The 16,366-nt window shown below is 33.9% G+C and overlaps 1 protein-coding gene across 1 annotated transcript; it reads left to right on the forward strand.

The window, feature by feature from the left end:
• Positions 1-7,326: 7,326 nt before the first annotated feature.
• Positions 7,327-13,325, forward strand: LOC113336860 (ubiquitin carboxyl-terminal hydrolase MINDY-1-like). The gene is made up of 13 exons (XM_026582550.1): positions 7,327-7,566; positions 8,259-8,353; positions 8,450-8,553; positions 8,650-8,737; positions 10,194-10,406; positions 10,489-10,708; positions 10,860-10,914; positions 10,996-11,077; positions 11,213-11,293; positions 11,424-11,528; positions 11,607-11,641; positions 11,849-11,954; positions 12,896-13,325. Exons 1-13 carry the CDS (start codon positions 7,425-7,427, stop codon positions 12,962-12,964), a joined length of 1,395 nt encoding a protein of 464 aa, XP_026438335.1. The 5' UTR covers positions 7,327-7,424; the 3' UTR covers positions 12,965-13,325.
• The last annotated feature ends 3,041 nt before the right edge of the window (positions 13,326-16,366 follow it).

Here is a 16,366-nt window from a genome sequence, read left to right on the forward strand (position 1 = left end):
ATAAAAAGGTTTGGTTATGAATAAAACTTCTAGCCAAACTCAGTGAAGAATACAAAGCACAGTTTGGCTAAGTTAGCTTAGATAAAGAGTGGTTGAGATTTGTCTAGGAAGAAGATAAATCTACGACTGTGGTATGTTCAACTTAACAATTAAAAATGTTTTATTAATTAGTGTCTCATTAAGAACGCGCAATTGGGAGATACTAAAACTAATTGGGGGATAGAGGAAAAAGACAAAAACAGGATTTAAATAGTAAAGCAAGGTCACCCCCTATCCATGTATTTTAACTAATTCCTAATCTTCCCCTCACTAATCATGTTTAATGGTTTATTATAATTAGTTAAGTTAATAGGTTCGTTTGATGATGATTAATATAAATCATTAACGTTGAATTTTTTGATGTAACAACATTAAATCAATATATTTATGATCATAACGCTTTAGGTGAAGAACCAATCCAGGAAAGTAAACAAGCTGAACATACAAGTTCTCCAATTACCCATGTATAGGTGTTATTGTATTGAAATTTGATTGTTTTTTCCATTAAATCCACAATTGTTACGCCTGAAAAACTCAGTACCAGCATGGTAAAAGTATTATCGATCATGCCAGTAGTGGTTCCGGCATGGTCGATTCCCAAATGAACCATGCAGGTTTGAGGACAAAAACATATAGAAAAAATTTGTCTGAAAATAGCAAGTACCGGCATGGTATTCATCCTGAATAACCACGCCGTAACTCAGTACTGGCATGGTATTCATCCTGAATAACCATGCCGGAACTCAGTACTGTCATGGTATTCATCCTAAATAACCATGCCGGCACTCAGTACCAGCATGGTCTTCATCGATACCGGCATGGTCTTCATCATTTCCGACATGGTATTCATCACTTACGGCATGGTCGTCATCACTTACGGCATGGTCTTCATCACTTCCGGCATGGTCTTCATCACTTCCGAATGTTAAAAAAAAATGTTTTCAAAGTGAGGAGTCGATAGAGAAAGAGAAGAGAATTTGAAAGGGAGTGGGGAAAATCTAGAATTTGAAAAGGAGTGGGGAATATTTAGGTTTCAAAGCCCTAACCCTAAAAGAGATTAATAAGAGGTGAAGATGGAAATGGGGGATATGTTTTTGTTTTTTGATTTTAAGTTTTTTAATTTTTATTTTAAGGAAAGAGTGTTTTAGTATTTTCGCCCCAAAAAATACCCTTTAACAGACACCTTTGGTTGAGGGAAGTAATTCATATCCCCCAATTAGTTTTGATATCCCCCAATTGTGGGTTCTTCATTAATTGCTTATAATGAATGATTAATTAATGGCTTATTATAAATATCCCCTTAATTATTCTCATAAATACATATTTTTATTAATAATTAATTTTACTAAAAATCATAGTATTACTAAATGGTGTTAGTGGAAGAAGTAACGGGTGGTAGAATTGGTGGCGGGTGTTTGTGAGTGGTGGAGGCGGTAATATTACTGGTGGTGGAAGAAATAATGATGGTGATTGTTAGTGAATAGTAGTGGACAATAATAATCTTGTGTCTTTGCAAAACATGCAATATTGCATTGTATTGTGAAACATGTATTGACTGTTTTTAGCACGATTGGTAATGACAAAAACCAAATATTCGATGATGATACCGGATCATATAAGACAATATGATCATGACCGCTGAATCACCCAAATGGTATCCCTACTATATATCGTACCCGATCGAATAAATCATGGTTTTTTAGTGTTAAAATAAAATTGATTACAATATAAAAGAGGACATGACAAAAAAAATAGAATAAATGAATCGACGACTTAAGTTTGTTCAGTCTAAACTTCATACATAAAGTTTGTCATTAAAAATTAAAATCACACCCAACTGCGACGGATGACAGCGATGGCAGTGCGGGAAATAAGTGGTATCCGATGATTTTGTGGTGGTGGCGGGTGATGATGAGTAGTAATATATTTTGTTAATTACTAGAACTTCACCCGTGCCGTAACGACACGGTCTTCATAATAAGTAAAAGAAGAATATGTCAGTTTTAATCGTTGTAATTTTTTTGTTGGATATATATAGTGACAATATTTTTTGACGTTTTTTTTTCTGAAAATTGCTAGGTTGACCATAATAGCTGTCTCGAAGAAACCACTGAGTAAAACATGTAGTGGGGCTAACTGAAAACCTTTACTATCCAAATAGTAGATTATTACCTTATCATCCTTGAATTCTTCTAAGGTTGTTTTTAGGGAAAATTGCGGTCAGCCTGTACAACTGTTTCTTCTGTATATTATAACCAGCTTATTTTCACATTAAAAAAATCAACCACAACTTCCATTTTCACATTAAAAAAATCAACCACCACTTCCATAATAGTTTACTTGTGTCATAACAACATAGAATAAGAATTGTCCACTACCTGATTACCATACTGACCACCAGCACTTCCACCACCACTACCTCATCACCATCGTCACCAGCTTCCATGGACCACCACCCGCAAATACCACCCGACTGATATGATTATTAACGAATTTATTATTTATTTAATAAAAATATCTATTAAGATAATCATAAGACATTTAAAACATTAACAAAAAAATTTAATAATGAAACTATATTTATTTAATGATGAATATTTAATGTTGCGAATGTTAAAGTGAGAGATTTTCTTTTCCCTAGGTTAGAAACTTAGGGTTGTCATTCAAAAATAGTTTGGAGCCCATCTTGTTGCAAGGCTCCCATCCAATTTTTTGTAATATGTTCCACTCTCCATCGTACTCTTTCCCACTAAAGGAAAACCTGTTTAAAAATTATAAGACATTTATAATGAAAAAATAATAAAATATTAAGTGAAAGTTAATTTATAAAGATAATTATAAGATATTTTTGATGTAAAAAGATATTTATAATGTAAGATTAATGAAAGTTTATTTATGAAGATAATCATAAGATATTTATAATGTAGGATTAATAAAATATTTATTATGAGAAATTATTGATATACAATTATGATGTAAACCACCACAACTATTGATGTAGCTTTTCCTTAAACAAATCTTGGCCACTCTTTATCTTTCCATAATGGCAAGGGTGTTATATAAATTACGTATAATCATGTTAGATTATTTATTGAAAATAACTTCTAGTCCAATTATTTTGTACTTTGAAACATAAGCCCGGAGAACAGAGGCTTTTGTATACATGTAAGTTTATTTTGTAAATACCAATCTATTGTCAAATTATAATGTGTAATCTGAATAACCTTATAAGTTTCTATTTAAGTTTATCTATCAAGATGAAAGCAAAATTCTATTTCCCCTAATGTCTAAACTTAGACAAAAAAGTTGTGAACAAATGAAACCCCGACGACATGTGAAAGCCAATTTTTCATAACCTGACTAATCACAAAATACAGGCACCCCTAAATTTCAACCATGAGGTTATTATAATCAATAAGGTTATCTTTGAAAATGTATGCTTCGGCTAAATATACAATACAACAAATGATATTCAAGAAAATGATAGAAATTCCAAAAAATCATACATGAAACAATATATATATATATGTAAAAGGATTTTCTCATATGTTGTTAGCTCAGAGTAGTTTAAGGTCACAGATGTACGTTTTGGTGGACGAAAATTGAGATAAAATTGAAACAATATTGAGCGGAACTATACTCTTAGATTTGAGTTTTTCCTCTCCGCAATCTATCTCCCTTCCCAACTTTATTTCTGATTTTCGTTTGCTCTAAAGTAAGGAATTAGAGTTTTCAATCCGACTCATCCTACCGAATGTGAGCGACAAATCAATTGGTCAATTTTATGGGAAGGCAGGTTTGTTATTTTCAGTTGATCAATCCATTTTGATTTTGACTTTTGAGATGGGAATAAAAGAATATGTAATGAATTTTTCTCAAATAAACGTGTATTCATGGGATTGACAGAAACCGTGAATTTACCAATTGGAAGGAAAAATCAGGACCGGTCGTTATCTTCCTAACTTAGCGAAGCTTCATTGTATAATACAATACAAAGAAATAGGCAGAATAGTATGCATACCTAGGATACATCCCTTGCCATAACATCTCCTGATAATAAGTATTTTTTGCGTATTGATTTACCTTGTGCCCGATTGGTTGTAGTAATTATATAACATGACATTTTTTGTATTATTTTATTTTTTTGATCTTTCACATATTTTAACCGAGATTATTTTATTAATAAGACCATCAACCACAACTTCTAATTTATAATGTTACTCATTTTGTAGCTACACAAAATTAACGTAGCCTATTGCTACTCACCAACCGCCGCCACCACTACAAAACCATCTAATACCATTTACTTCTCCACCACAACCGCCGCGTCCTCCCGTTGGCCGTTTGTCGTACCTCTAGTTTTAAATCACACACATCATGAGTAAAGTTCCGATTGAACAAACTTAGGTTGTTAATTAATTTATTCAATTATATTTTTTATTGTTATATACTCTGTTGTATTGCAATCAATTTTATTTTAACCCGTTTTTGAATCAAGATGAACTCAGAATTCTATTTCTACTAAGTCTAAACAAACATGAACGAAAAATTGGTTCTTGAGAAAATCTTACATTTCTAGACCAAAAAGATTTGAATAGATTGAAACCCCGACGACCTTTCATAATCTGACTAATCACAAAATTTCGTAGCCAAATTTTCATATTTTCACAAAATATGATATATGTTTTTATCAATCGTGATAACCAACTACATATTTCACGATACAATGTTGCCTGTGTTGTAAATATACAGAACTAATAATGTTCACGACTATTCACCAACATCACTACCATAAAACCACCTTCGACATTATTTTTTCCACCACCACTGATATTATCGCCTCCACCACCACCCTTATATCAACCACTATTTCTTCCACTACTAACCACTAATTTCTATTGATATACTTTTTATTAAAATTATTTATTAATGTAAAAATACATATTGATTAGATTAATTAAGAGGACATTAAATGATAAAAATTTAATAAATTATTCATTATAAGAGATTAATGAGACATTAATAAAATAAACACTCATAATGATTAATTTTAATTAAAGCAAACCACAACCATGGATTTACTTTCCCAAAAATGAATACGGACCACTCTTTAACTTGCCTAAGTTGTACAAACTATGCTTTATAAGGGAGATGTGTCGCCATAAATCGGTTAACATTATAAAGCAAACAAGATATGGTCGATCGTCTTAGTGATAAAATAATTTCGGTTATAATACATGAAAATAAAAAAAATACTAGAATGTCACGCTATATAATCTTTGCAAATGAACGATATGAACCAAAATCAATACACAACAAAATAACTTATTATTGAGGCGTACTGTTACGGCAAGGGTTATATCCAATCTAGGTGATCTTTTTTTTTTTCGTTTCTTTGTTCTGTATTATAAGACAAATTTGGCCTAAGTTAATTTTCCCTCCCAATTGATGAATCCATGGTTGTAATCGATTCTACAAATACACGCTTTAGTTGAGAAATAATGCATTACGTGTTCTCTTTTTTCCATCTCAAAAGTCAGAAGCAAAGCGGAGAATTTGATCGACGTTAATAAACCTACATTCCCATAAAACTAAACAATCGATTCTCTCGCTCACATCCAGTAGGAAAAGTGGATTAAAAAACTTTAATTCCCCACTTTTGTGAAAATCTAAATCATAAATAAATTATGGAAAAAGATATAGACTATAGAGACAAAAAAACTTAAATCCAAGAACATACTTCCGCTCAACTTTTTTTCCTTGACGATTTGGTATCATCCTCGAAGTATTTGATATTTGTCTTAATTTATCAATTGTTTTTGGTATTGTCCTCAAGATTTTTCAGGGAGAAGATAAATCAATGGTTCTTTACGTAAATGTTTATATGTGACTGTATGATTGAAAGTTAGAAATTCATCTAACGATCTTAATATGTGATTGTGTACTTCATCATTGTCTCATTAATTTCTCATGAAAAATATTTCATTAATCCTCATAATAAATTTTTTATTAATTATCATAATAAATATATACTCCCACCAAACAACTTTGTTAATAATTACATCAACAACAGGGATTGTAAGTGTGGTATTTCTGAGTGGTGGTGCATGGAGCCGGTGGCGATAATGATCATGGTGGAAGAGGTAGTGGTAATGAGTGGTTCTGGTGGTGGTACCGCAGTTGGTCCATGTAGTAGTGTGCAATGTTTATTTAGTATCGCTATGACACAAACAACACTATATTATGGATGGATGTTGTGCTTGAATTTTTTTAAGGTTAAAATAAGCTCGGTTACTATAAAAATAAAAAATAATAATAAAAAAGTATGGAGAATCATTATGACTTCATAGAGTAACAACAAATGAATGACACCAATCAAAATTGATATAAGTTTTAACAACAAATGAATGACACCAATCAAAATTGATATAAGTTTTCTTACTTATTTTCGAAACTGTGCTGTTACGACACGGGTCAAGTTCTAGTAGCTAATAAACACAAAATTGGTCAATTAACCCAATAATGACAATTCCTGAGTGAAAAAGACAAGTAAATTTGATATTGTTCAAATAGACGAAAATGTAAAAATAGACAGGACGTAAACAGTTTCATCCTACCCATTTTCAAATACTTTTTCTTATTTTTAATTTTCATCAGGATACATCCAGTTTCATCCTCGCTCTTTTTTAAGTTTAAGACAGGATGAATCCAGTTTCATTCTTGCTATTTTTTGGTGTCCATTTCACCCATAATAACTTTTACCCGTCCATTAGAACTATGTTTTAAAAAAACTTAGACAAATGACCCATTTTCCGGCTAATAAACTATCTCTAATAGTACTTAGTATCAAATTTTTTTTTATCTCCTATAGTATAAAAGTTTGACACTTCAAAGATCTTATGTGATGAAATCTTAACCATTTAATTATATTTTAATTAATTATTAAAAAAATTAAAAATATGACACTAGGTCATTTCTAAGATCCAGATAAGGCTTTCTTTAAAACCTTCGAAACTAATATTCCATCGATCCTATCAGAAATGATTTAGTTAAAAATGAAAGTACGAAATCCCCCGAGTCATTAAAATCTTCGGCCTTTATTGGAGAAGTTCTTATTCTCATTCTCAGGTTTAATTGGTGGAAGAGTAATTAAGAAATCCCTAACCAGTTCATTTAGTATCGAGCCACTATGCTTCATAAACGTTTTTCTCATGAGTCGTGAGTGACCGCACCCCGTATGTCACGACTCACGAGCGAACTATAAATACTCTGATACAGGTTCTGTGTCCCTACATTTAGAAAAACTTTTCTCCGCGCTCTCACTAGATTCTCTCTCTATTCAATTTGGGAAATAGAAAAAGAGAAAAAACAAAAATCATCAAGAAATGGCGTCAAACCAAAGCACAGAAGGAGATTCAAAACCAGATGATCAACAGATTTTCGAGACTAAACTCATAGATTACAATGGATTTCAATTACGGATCGTCGCTCAAGATAAGAATGGACCTTGTCCTCTCATTGCTGTCTGTAAGTACTCTTCATTTTCCGATTCTTCTCATGTACTTTTGATTTTTAGGGTTTTAGTTTCCATTACTTCTTCTTCATCATCTTCTTCTCCGATTTTCATCGATCGTTTACTTTCTTGAACTTTTGTTCAGATCGGTTGTTTCTTGATTAATTCATGCGTTTCGTTTCGTTCGATTTGCGTCTTCTTTAGGAACTCCTTGTTTTGTACTGAATTTACTTGGAATTTTGTTGTTGTAATGGAAATAGGTAATGTTCTGATGTATTTTTCTTAGGTTTTTAGGTTTTACTACTTCATCTTCTTCTTCTTCTTCGATTGTTTATCTTGAACTTTTGTTCAGATTGATTTTCTCTTGATTGAATCATGCGTTTCGTTTGGTTAGGTTTGCGTTTTCTTTAGGATCTTCTTCTTTTGTACTGTATTCTGTTTGGGAATTCACTTAGGATTTTGTTGTTGTCGATGGAATTAGGTAATATTCTTATGTATTGTTATTAGGATTTTTAGTTTTCATTACTTCATCTTCTTCTTCCTCTTCGATTGTTTACTTTCTTGAACTTCCGTTCAGATTGATTTTCTCTTGATTGGATCATGCGTTTAGTATGGTTAGATCTGCGTTTTCTTTAGGAACTTCTTGTTTTGTACTGTATTCAGTTTGGGAATTTACTTGGAATTTTGTTGTTGTTAATGGAAATAGGTAATGTTCTTCTATTAAGGCAAAAGTTCCACTTGGTTAGCTTAACAGTATCAGCTGACACATTACTTGAACATGTTGCTGATCAACTGTGCCAGGTAAGATTACTCTGTAGGTTTCTTCTATATTGAAAGTATAAAAATGTAGTTATAGCAGTTGAGGTTGTTCTTGACATTGTTTTTCTTTGGATGCAGGGTGCTGCGTCCGTTGCTAGGGATCAAAATCAAGATTTAAGCCAAGCTTTAGAGGCTCTCCCTCGCTTTAGGACTGGGATTGACGTCAATTTTAGATTTAACAAGTACTTGAGCTTCCTCTTGTTGCTTTATATTTGTGAACATTTGTAACAATATTGTTGTCTTGGTTCAGACAGAATGACTAACGGTTTTCATGGCAGGATTGATGGTTTTATAGACATGCCAGAGCTTGCAGTTTTCCGCCTTCTTAAAATTCCACTTTATCATGGCTGGATGGTTGATCCACAGGTATCCATTTCAAGATTAATATTTGGATTCTGTTTTAGACTTCCTTCCATTTCTGTAAGATTCGTATCATGGCTGGATGGTTGACCCAGCTTTTGTACAGTCCAAACATTTTATTCTAGAGTTAACGACCACGTAGACTCGAGTTTTTTTTTTTACTTGCCATCTGGAAGTGGTGTGGAACTGTGGATTAAAGTGGAGTCTCGTGTTGCTACTTCCTAACAGATTTTGTTTCAACATTTCATAGTTTACTAGTCATAGTATTCGTCATAGATTTAGCAGTTTGAAGTCATAAAAGCCTCGACAGTTAGTTACTGAGTATGGAACCGACGAATGGATAATATACTACAACTGGATGAGAGCTCAAGTTATAGGGGATGGCTTTATTTGCATAATGGTGCTAATCAATAAAGTCAATATCATTTGAGGGAAATTAGGGACTGTAATAAGAGGATGCTCTTTGTGTGATTGAGCCATGAGGGGACTAGAAGGAGAGAATCATTAACATCTCAGGGGGAAATAAATTTTCGGCTTTTAAGATACAAATCTGCATAAAGGTGTGAAACTAGCTACAAATGATGAAAGGTAACAAATGATGAAAGGTAACAGATGATGAAAGGTAACTACCTTGATAGTTTGGGTCACCCGCGATAGGTTTAGAAACCGAAGGTTATTGGTTACCTTTACTTTGTTTCGTATTCATAAATGTTTTCCATGTCCCCATGTCATGTTGTATGAGTTAGACTCCATGCATATTAATAGGAGACTAGCATACCAGATGCACTGGTAACTTAATTAGCTCTGATCTTACAATGACTACCGATTAAGCCCAACACATTGAATTTCCTTACTTTATTGAAACTCAAATGTTTGGTGAAATATTATCTCTTATTATGTGGCAGTCAGCTGGAGATTATATTTTCTTGGAGGTGTTCATCTAAGTCACTGTTCCTAAAGTCGCACCAAAATCTCTACATTCCAATCTGTAGATATGTCAATGTTGGAAAGTTTAAAGTCTTATTTGTTTTTTACAAGTATAGATTACTTGGATCAAAAACTTCTTGCACCAGCTTGAGATATGGAGTAAGGTTTTTTTTTATTATAACTGATGTATGGTTCTAGACTTGTAGGGTGTATGATCTGTGGGCCTGAACTAAGAATTTGAGTGTCCACTGCTCACTCAAGGCTATGACTTCCTTAAATGTCAGTTTGAGCACATTAAAATGATCAAGACATCATATTTCGAGCTTCAAAGTGTTGGTTGTCATTGTTTGATGACTTGCTAGTGTGTTGCTTCTACAGTTCTACATTTGAAGTGCTTGAAATAAACTTTTTCTCATATTTGCATCAGCAAAAGTATTTGTTGTACTTTAAAACACTTTGTTTTCACCTTTGATTGAAAATATCATTTCCTAGCTTCAGAAATCAAATAGTAATTGTAACTTACGTCAAACTTCAGGATTCTGATACTGCAGAGGCATTTGGATCGAAGCCTTACAACAGAATTATTAAAGAGGTTGCTGACTTCCGCGCAAGATATGCCGGGGGTGAAGAAAAGAATGTCCTATTAGAAGATGGTGGTTTCCACCAGAAGGGGAAAGGAGATTTAGAAGAACAAAAAGCTCTCCATAAAGCCTTGGCATTGTCTTCAGTTTCAGAATCCGCTGAGCTGGTAATGTATAATATTAAAGACAGACTGTTCCAGAATAAAAGCCAAGGTTTACTCACCCTTGACGAGGATTCTTCATTTGCAGGATGAATCTGGGTGTTCTTTGCATCTTGACAAAGCAGGCCACCTTAGTGCTTGTGACATTACTGCGATTCTTGGTCCATCTGCAACTAATGGTGTCAACTCAAGCATGGATGTCAGAGGACCTGTGGATGAACGTGAGGTGGTTGTGGCCAAGCAAGTTGAAAGAGTCTGTGAAAATGATTCTGACATAGATCTTTCTCCTTTCATTATTAGAGCAAGAGGTACTGTAGGTTGCTCACGGTCAATACTTGTTGACGGTTATATTTTCTTCTTTGATCATAGCATCTTAAGTTTCTGCTGATATTTCTTTATACATTCGTGCATTTCCTTGTAAGCAGTTCCTTTTATATATTCTTTTCTTCTTACTTTCAGGATTGCTGATCGATACGTTTTTGGAAAACAATAAAAACCAATTGACCATTTATGGGTAACCAATTTGTGTAGTTTACATTTAGATATTGATCATTTTGCATCTCTGTGTTTTGTTCTCATTACTTCCACTTTACAGTCTTTGTGCTCTACAAGAAGGTCTAGCGGACGGTGAACTGTGTGTCTTTTTCTGCAGCAATCACTTTAATACCATGACAAAGGTTGGTTTAAATTTAATTCCCTGTCTATAGTTGTTTTGAAGGATAAGAAAACTACTATAGATAAATAATTTAATATTAGTTGTCATCATTATAAACTTGAGTTATATAAAAACGATTTCCCTAACTTCTTTGCAGTGTAAAAATGAGCTTTATGTCTTAGTTACTGATCAAGGCTACGTTAGCCAAACTGATTTGGTGTGGGGGAAGTTAAATGAGGTAATGCTCCTGGATATAACTCTCTGAAATGATCTTCTTTTGCTTGCGGTTTTATTATTTATTATACATTTAAACAATTGGATATTCTTAGGAGTTTTATATTTTAACTTGTATCATCAATATTCATCAGGTCAATGGGGATACAGTTTTCTTTACAGGCGACTTCAAAATATTTAGGCAGGAAGCTTGGATTAAGGACTCTTGGGATGAGCAGAAAGCATTGACCGCGACAAATGTGAATATATCTCATTTAGAATAATGTATTTTATGAGTTCTTCATAGATGAAACTAATACATTTTTTTTCTGCCTCAGAACTATCTTGCTAGCAGTAAAAGTTCAGCTCTAAGGTAGTCTTTTTTAACCATTTTTCTTCTATTAATATATGAACTTTTGTGACATCATAACTCTCCGAAACATTATTGCCACAAATTTGTCTTTCCTTTGGTCTTGAATCTTGGTTAAATAAAGGCTTTTCATGTTCCTTCCTTATCTAGGATGGTAATTATATTTAACGTTTCAAATTAAAGAATGATAACCCTATTTTATGTTTTCAGTAACGATGAGCAACTTGCGACTGAGTTTCAAAGGAAAAAGTACAAAAGCAAGCTGCAACGTCGACCTACTTCAAAACCTGCTTCAAGAGTCACCACTGGTCTCCAGGTATAATATGGATTTTCCAAGAATTGTTTCTTCCCTGTTTATATCTTCCTTACTCACTTCTTGCTTTCTTTTTGCAATGCACTTTAATTTCTGCTCCATTATAACTTCATATGAAATGCTTGAATAAAATTCCCTTGTCAAAATCTATGTCCGGCAATTAAGAATTTTACGATTAAGTTGTTACAGTTAGGACTTTTTCTTTTTTATTGAAAAAGGAAAAATCACTCTAGTACAGCAACAGAGATAAGACATAATAGGAGCCAATTCAAACTAAAACACACACAAGGCAAACAACGATGTTTGGGACTTAGGTTAAATGGTTTGGAGAAATAGGTCGTAGTTAATTTCAAATGCAAGGTGTTTCAGATGTATGTAGTTTACGAAGACTCTGAATATATGTATAAATCATCTTTAACTGCATACACAATTTAAACTGTTGTTTAAAGACAGTTTCAATCAATTATTTTCTTGTTTCCGAGTGAACCCTAAGACTGTGATACTTACATGCCATGTTTAGGTCAACTGTAAACATTATTAAAACTTTTTGTTAGCACTGTGCTGATGATACTCGCATGCCGTGTTTAGGTCAACTGTAAACATTATTAAAACTTTTTGTTAGCACTGTGCTGATGATACTCGCATGCCATGTTTAGCTCAACTGTAAACATTATTAAAATTAATTTGCTGTCATCGTGAAACATTTTTGAGCTACCACAAACAAAACTTAAAAGAAATTTGTGTTTCAGCTTCTGTGGGTTCTATTTTCTATAGCAGGACAAGTGGGATATTTGAACTAGAACCTTTGCAAAACATGGATACCTATTGGGTATTGGATACCCGAAGGGTATATCTATCTATTTCCTTACTTGCAGCACACGACTCACCAAAGGTCTCTCTTTTTAGCTAAAAACTCTTGCCCACCCTTCTTTGTTTTTCTACAGGTCGAGCCTGGTCACCCAGAAGATCTATTTGATGGTGCAGATGATTACTGGAATGACTCAGGATTCTGAAGGAAGTACACTCTCACCTCCTATAAAACATTACAAGACCCATGAAAGCTAATAGGAACAGTCCTATGAAACAAACGTTTATGAATCAGTTGGAACTTGTCATGTTTCTTCATCTTCTTTCATTCTTTGTCTTTGAATCTTGGCGTGATAGTAATTCCTCAAGAGCAGCGTCATTAGAATTGTCATATAGAGGCGTGAACGCTTTTATTTAGGTTTTATAGGCTCATTTTCTATACACCTCCAAGATTATTTTTTTTTGGTTTCCTCGTCCTTTAGCAACATATTCCTATATCTAGAAACTTCTGAGTGCTGATGTAAGATGAGATGTGGCAAATGAATTTTCCTTCAAGATGCTTGTGAATCCTTTCTTGCTGGCTTTACCTTGTAAATTTTACTTTACAATACTAAGAACTGGCAAGGGAAAGAATTCGAACTATATCCCTAGAAGTTACCTAAGGAATCTAGTGGAACCTAAGAGTATTTACCTGAGTATTGGTACCTGATGGGTGTCATTCAATGATAAATAACTACTTCCCTAGCAGAACTACACTTAGTTGTTGACAATGACATTAGCATGTGTAACACAGTGATTAACCGATGATTGTTTTTGATTAACAATGAAGAGTTTATCATTGTGGTATAATGCATCCTTGGAGTCATTTTCAAACATGTCTCACAGGCTGGTGAAATAATATAGTGGGTGCAACCTTAAATTAAGCAGTACGGACTTGAGTGGATAGTACTTCTTGGGGGTGGTACTGGAAAGACAAAGAGACATTGGAACAATGTTTCGGCGAGCTTGGGGGTGTGTAGGAGTTGCACACGCCTCCTAAAGTTTTTTTTAAATTACATTCCACTGCTATCTTTAAGGTTGTTGCAGAGTTCTTTCTGTATGTATAATGACACAATCTTTTGGTATGGTCAAAACACCAATCATCACAATTATTCCGACCTGGATATGGTTTGTGTCAGAATAAATGTGTTGATCAGGTTGCTAGCAGTTTCAGGATAAAATTTAGGAATAAGTAACTAATTAAAAGACAGCGATAGCTAATTCCAGTTTATTTTTGTAGAAGAAAGCCTTTAAGTTGATTGAAGTGAAAAACCTATTATTGGGCATACCAAAATAACAAATGGAGGAAATAAAGTTCTTAGACACTTTCTTAATTACTGTTCAGCTACTCTTCCTAGAGCAACACGATTTTGAAGCATATCTTTTGTTTTGACCTAGATCCTCGGCCTCCATACCCTAGATTGCACCCATAGTGCAGCTAAAAGTTACCATGTTGTCTTAAAGTGAATTTCACATTTTGTGTAAGAATCAGTGTCCATATGGGATTGCTTCATTCTAGAGCCAAATACTTTAGCGGTTGGTGACTGGCTCTTGACAACTTAAGGATCTAGTTTACAAATCCCAGTCATGAGCTTGGCCAGTTGTCCAATTCGCCGTTCATCTTTGCTTCTCTTTTAACCAACTCCTTCTTTCTTTGGTCTCTTCAAACGTATAGAATCAGAACTTACAAAGTTGTGGTCGTCTGGCCTGTTGGCACTTCATTTGCTAGGCTGGAACTCCACTCTTCCATTCACTAGCCCTGATCTCTTGAAATTCATAAGCCATGATTTTCCCTAAATCAAGCAATATTTGTTGTGTGATACTGGTGTAAGCCAAATTAGATCATAATAACTTGCTGATAAATCCTCAACACTTTAGTTTCATAAGATTTTTGCGAAGAAAACCCTTTAACAATTCTTTTTCACCCTCTTTAGACTTCCTCATAATTTTCAGATGCTATACAGTCTTACTGGCTTTCAGTTTTGTCTCAGATCATTTTAATCAAATGGTATAAGAAATATTTTGTCCTAAGACTCATTAATCTCCACATTTGATAGATTTTTCTTCAGTAATACACCCATTCAAGTTGGACTCCTTGGCAGTTATTGCCCTGCTATTTTGGGTTCTAGTCTATGACTCTACCGAGGCATGCGGCATGCCACCAAAATTCTTGGTCACATGGTTATTCGTTGCCTTCAGCCATTTCTATCCGTAAGGAGAAATGAGTTTATCAGTAATTAGTAAGCTAATAGACAACTTCATAGGGCTGTAGACATCCTAATCTTTATGGCCGATGAGTTGTTTATTATCTTTCTAAACTGACATACTCGTTACACATAACAGATGAAAAGGACTGAAGGCAAGGAATAATCATTGTCTATGATCAGAATGTACTATTCGGCGTTCTTAAAAATGGATTTCTTTACGCATTTAGATAGATATAATCCTACAAGAAACTGTGACCAAAAGGTTCACTATACTGCAGCCACAACCACATATAACTGCCCTATCCTGGGTTTGATTGTGTATGTAGAAAGTAAGTAGTCATTGTATTATAGGATTTCCGACACATTAGCCCATCCTCTATCCTTTTCTCGAATAGGTAATATTGAGGAGCAATGGCAGTTATCCATCTGCCAATCAGGAACCTAAGAGCATCTCCAATGGGTTGTGGTGTGTTTCCTACGTGGTTAGTGTAGGAAGACATCCTTATAAAATGTGAAATCTAAAATTCTCTACATTGTAGGAATTTGAGGGAGGTCATCTCCAACCGGCGGGTGTTTAGATTAGAATTAGAATCTATTTGTATTAATCTGATTGGCTGAAATATTTTTTACTTTATATAAATCTTATTTTCAGTTAATTTAACATTAATTTGATTGGTTGAAAAGTTTGACTAGATTTAGCACATCCTCTACAAGAACCTCTAAAACCAGAGGATGAAATAGAGGATGTCTTAATAACTAACCATCCACATCATCCTCACATTCTTCGTTGGAGAAGTTTTTTCTCCAAAAAGTATATAAATCCTACGTGGCCTAAAAATATAAGAATTTAAAAGAGTCCCATTGGAGATGCTCTAAATGTATTGTTATGTAAATCCTTGACCTCTTCAATTATGAGTATAAAATGTAAATTGTAATTTTTTTTTCCTTCACTTGATGTAATATATGGGTCATCTTACTGGTTCTAAGCTACCCACAACTTTCTTTCTTTTCTCTACTTGTTTCGGGTGTAAATGAAATAAAATTCTGCAATTTGGAAAGTGAGCTCTTCCACTTGTTTTAACTGAGCTAGTATCTCCATTTGGGTTTCATTTCATTTCATCGCCGTATTCTCCTCTGTGTGCTTCATACTTATGTCCTCCTATCTGTGCTTCATAGGTTGTGACTTCTTATGTCGCGTTGTTGCGGAATGTGAAATTTAACCTGTTTAGACATGTTTAGTCAATGCACAGGCAAATGAAGCTGCCTATACCACGTGCTAACTCCTAACCAGTGTTAGTGAAAAATTTGCAACGAAGGAATTTTTCCAGAACTTCATTTTTTTATACAAACTAGTAAAAAACA

The sequence above is a fragment of the Papaver somniferum genome, unplaced genomic scaffold, assembly GCF_003573695.1.
Source record: "Papaver somniferum cultivar HN1 unplaced genomic scaffold, ASM357369v1 unplaced-scaffold_154, whole genome shotgun sequence".
In the NCBI taxonomy this organism is placed as follows: Eukaryota; Viridiplantae; Streptophyta; class Magnoliopsida; order Ranunculales; family Papaveraceae; genus Papaver; species Papaver somniferum.

Excerpts from the sequence above, each read along its gene's own strand:
- LOC113336860 (XM_026582550.1), top strand. The coding sequence starts at position 7,425 with ATGGCGTCAAACCAAAGCACAGAAGGAGATTCAAAACCAGATGATCAA. Across the intron at positions 10,709-10,859 it reads TTTCATTATTAGAGCAAGAG|GATTGCTGATCGATACGTTT; the intron begins GTACTGTAGGTT and ends TCTTACTTTCAG. Across the intron at positions 11,642-11,848 it reads AGTAAAAGTTCAGCTCTAAG|TAACGATGAGCAACTTGCGA; the intron begins GTAGTCTTTTTT and ends TTATGTTTTCAG.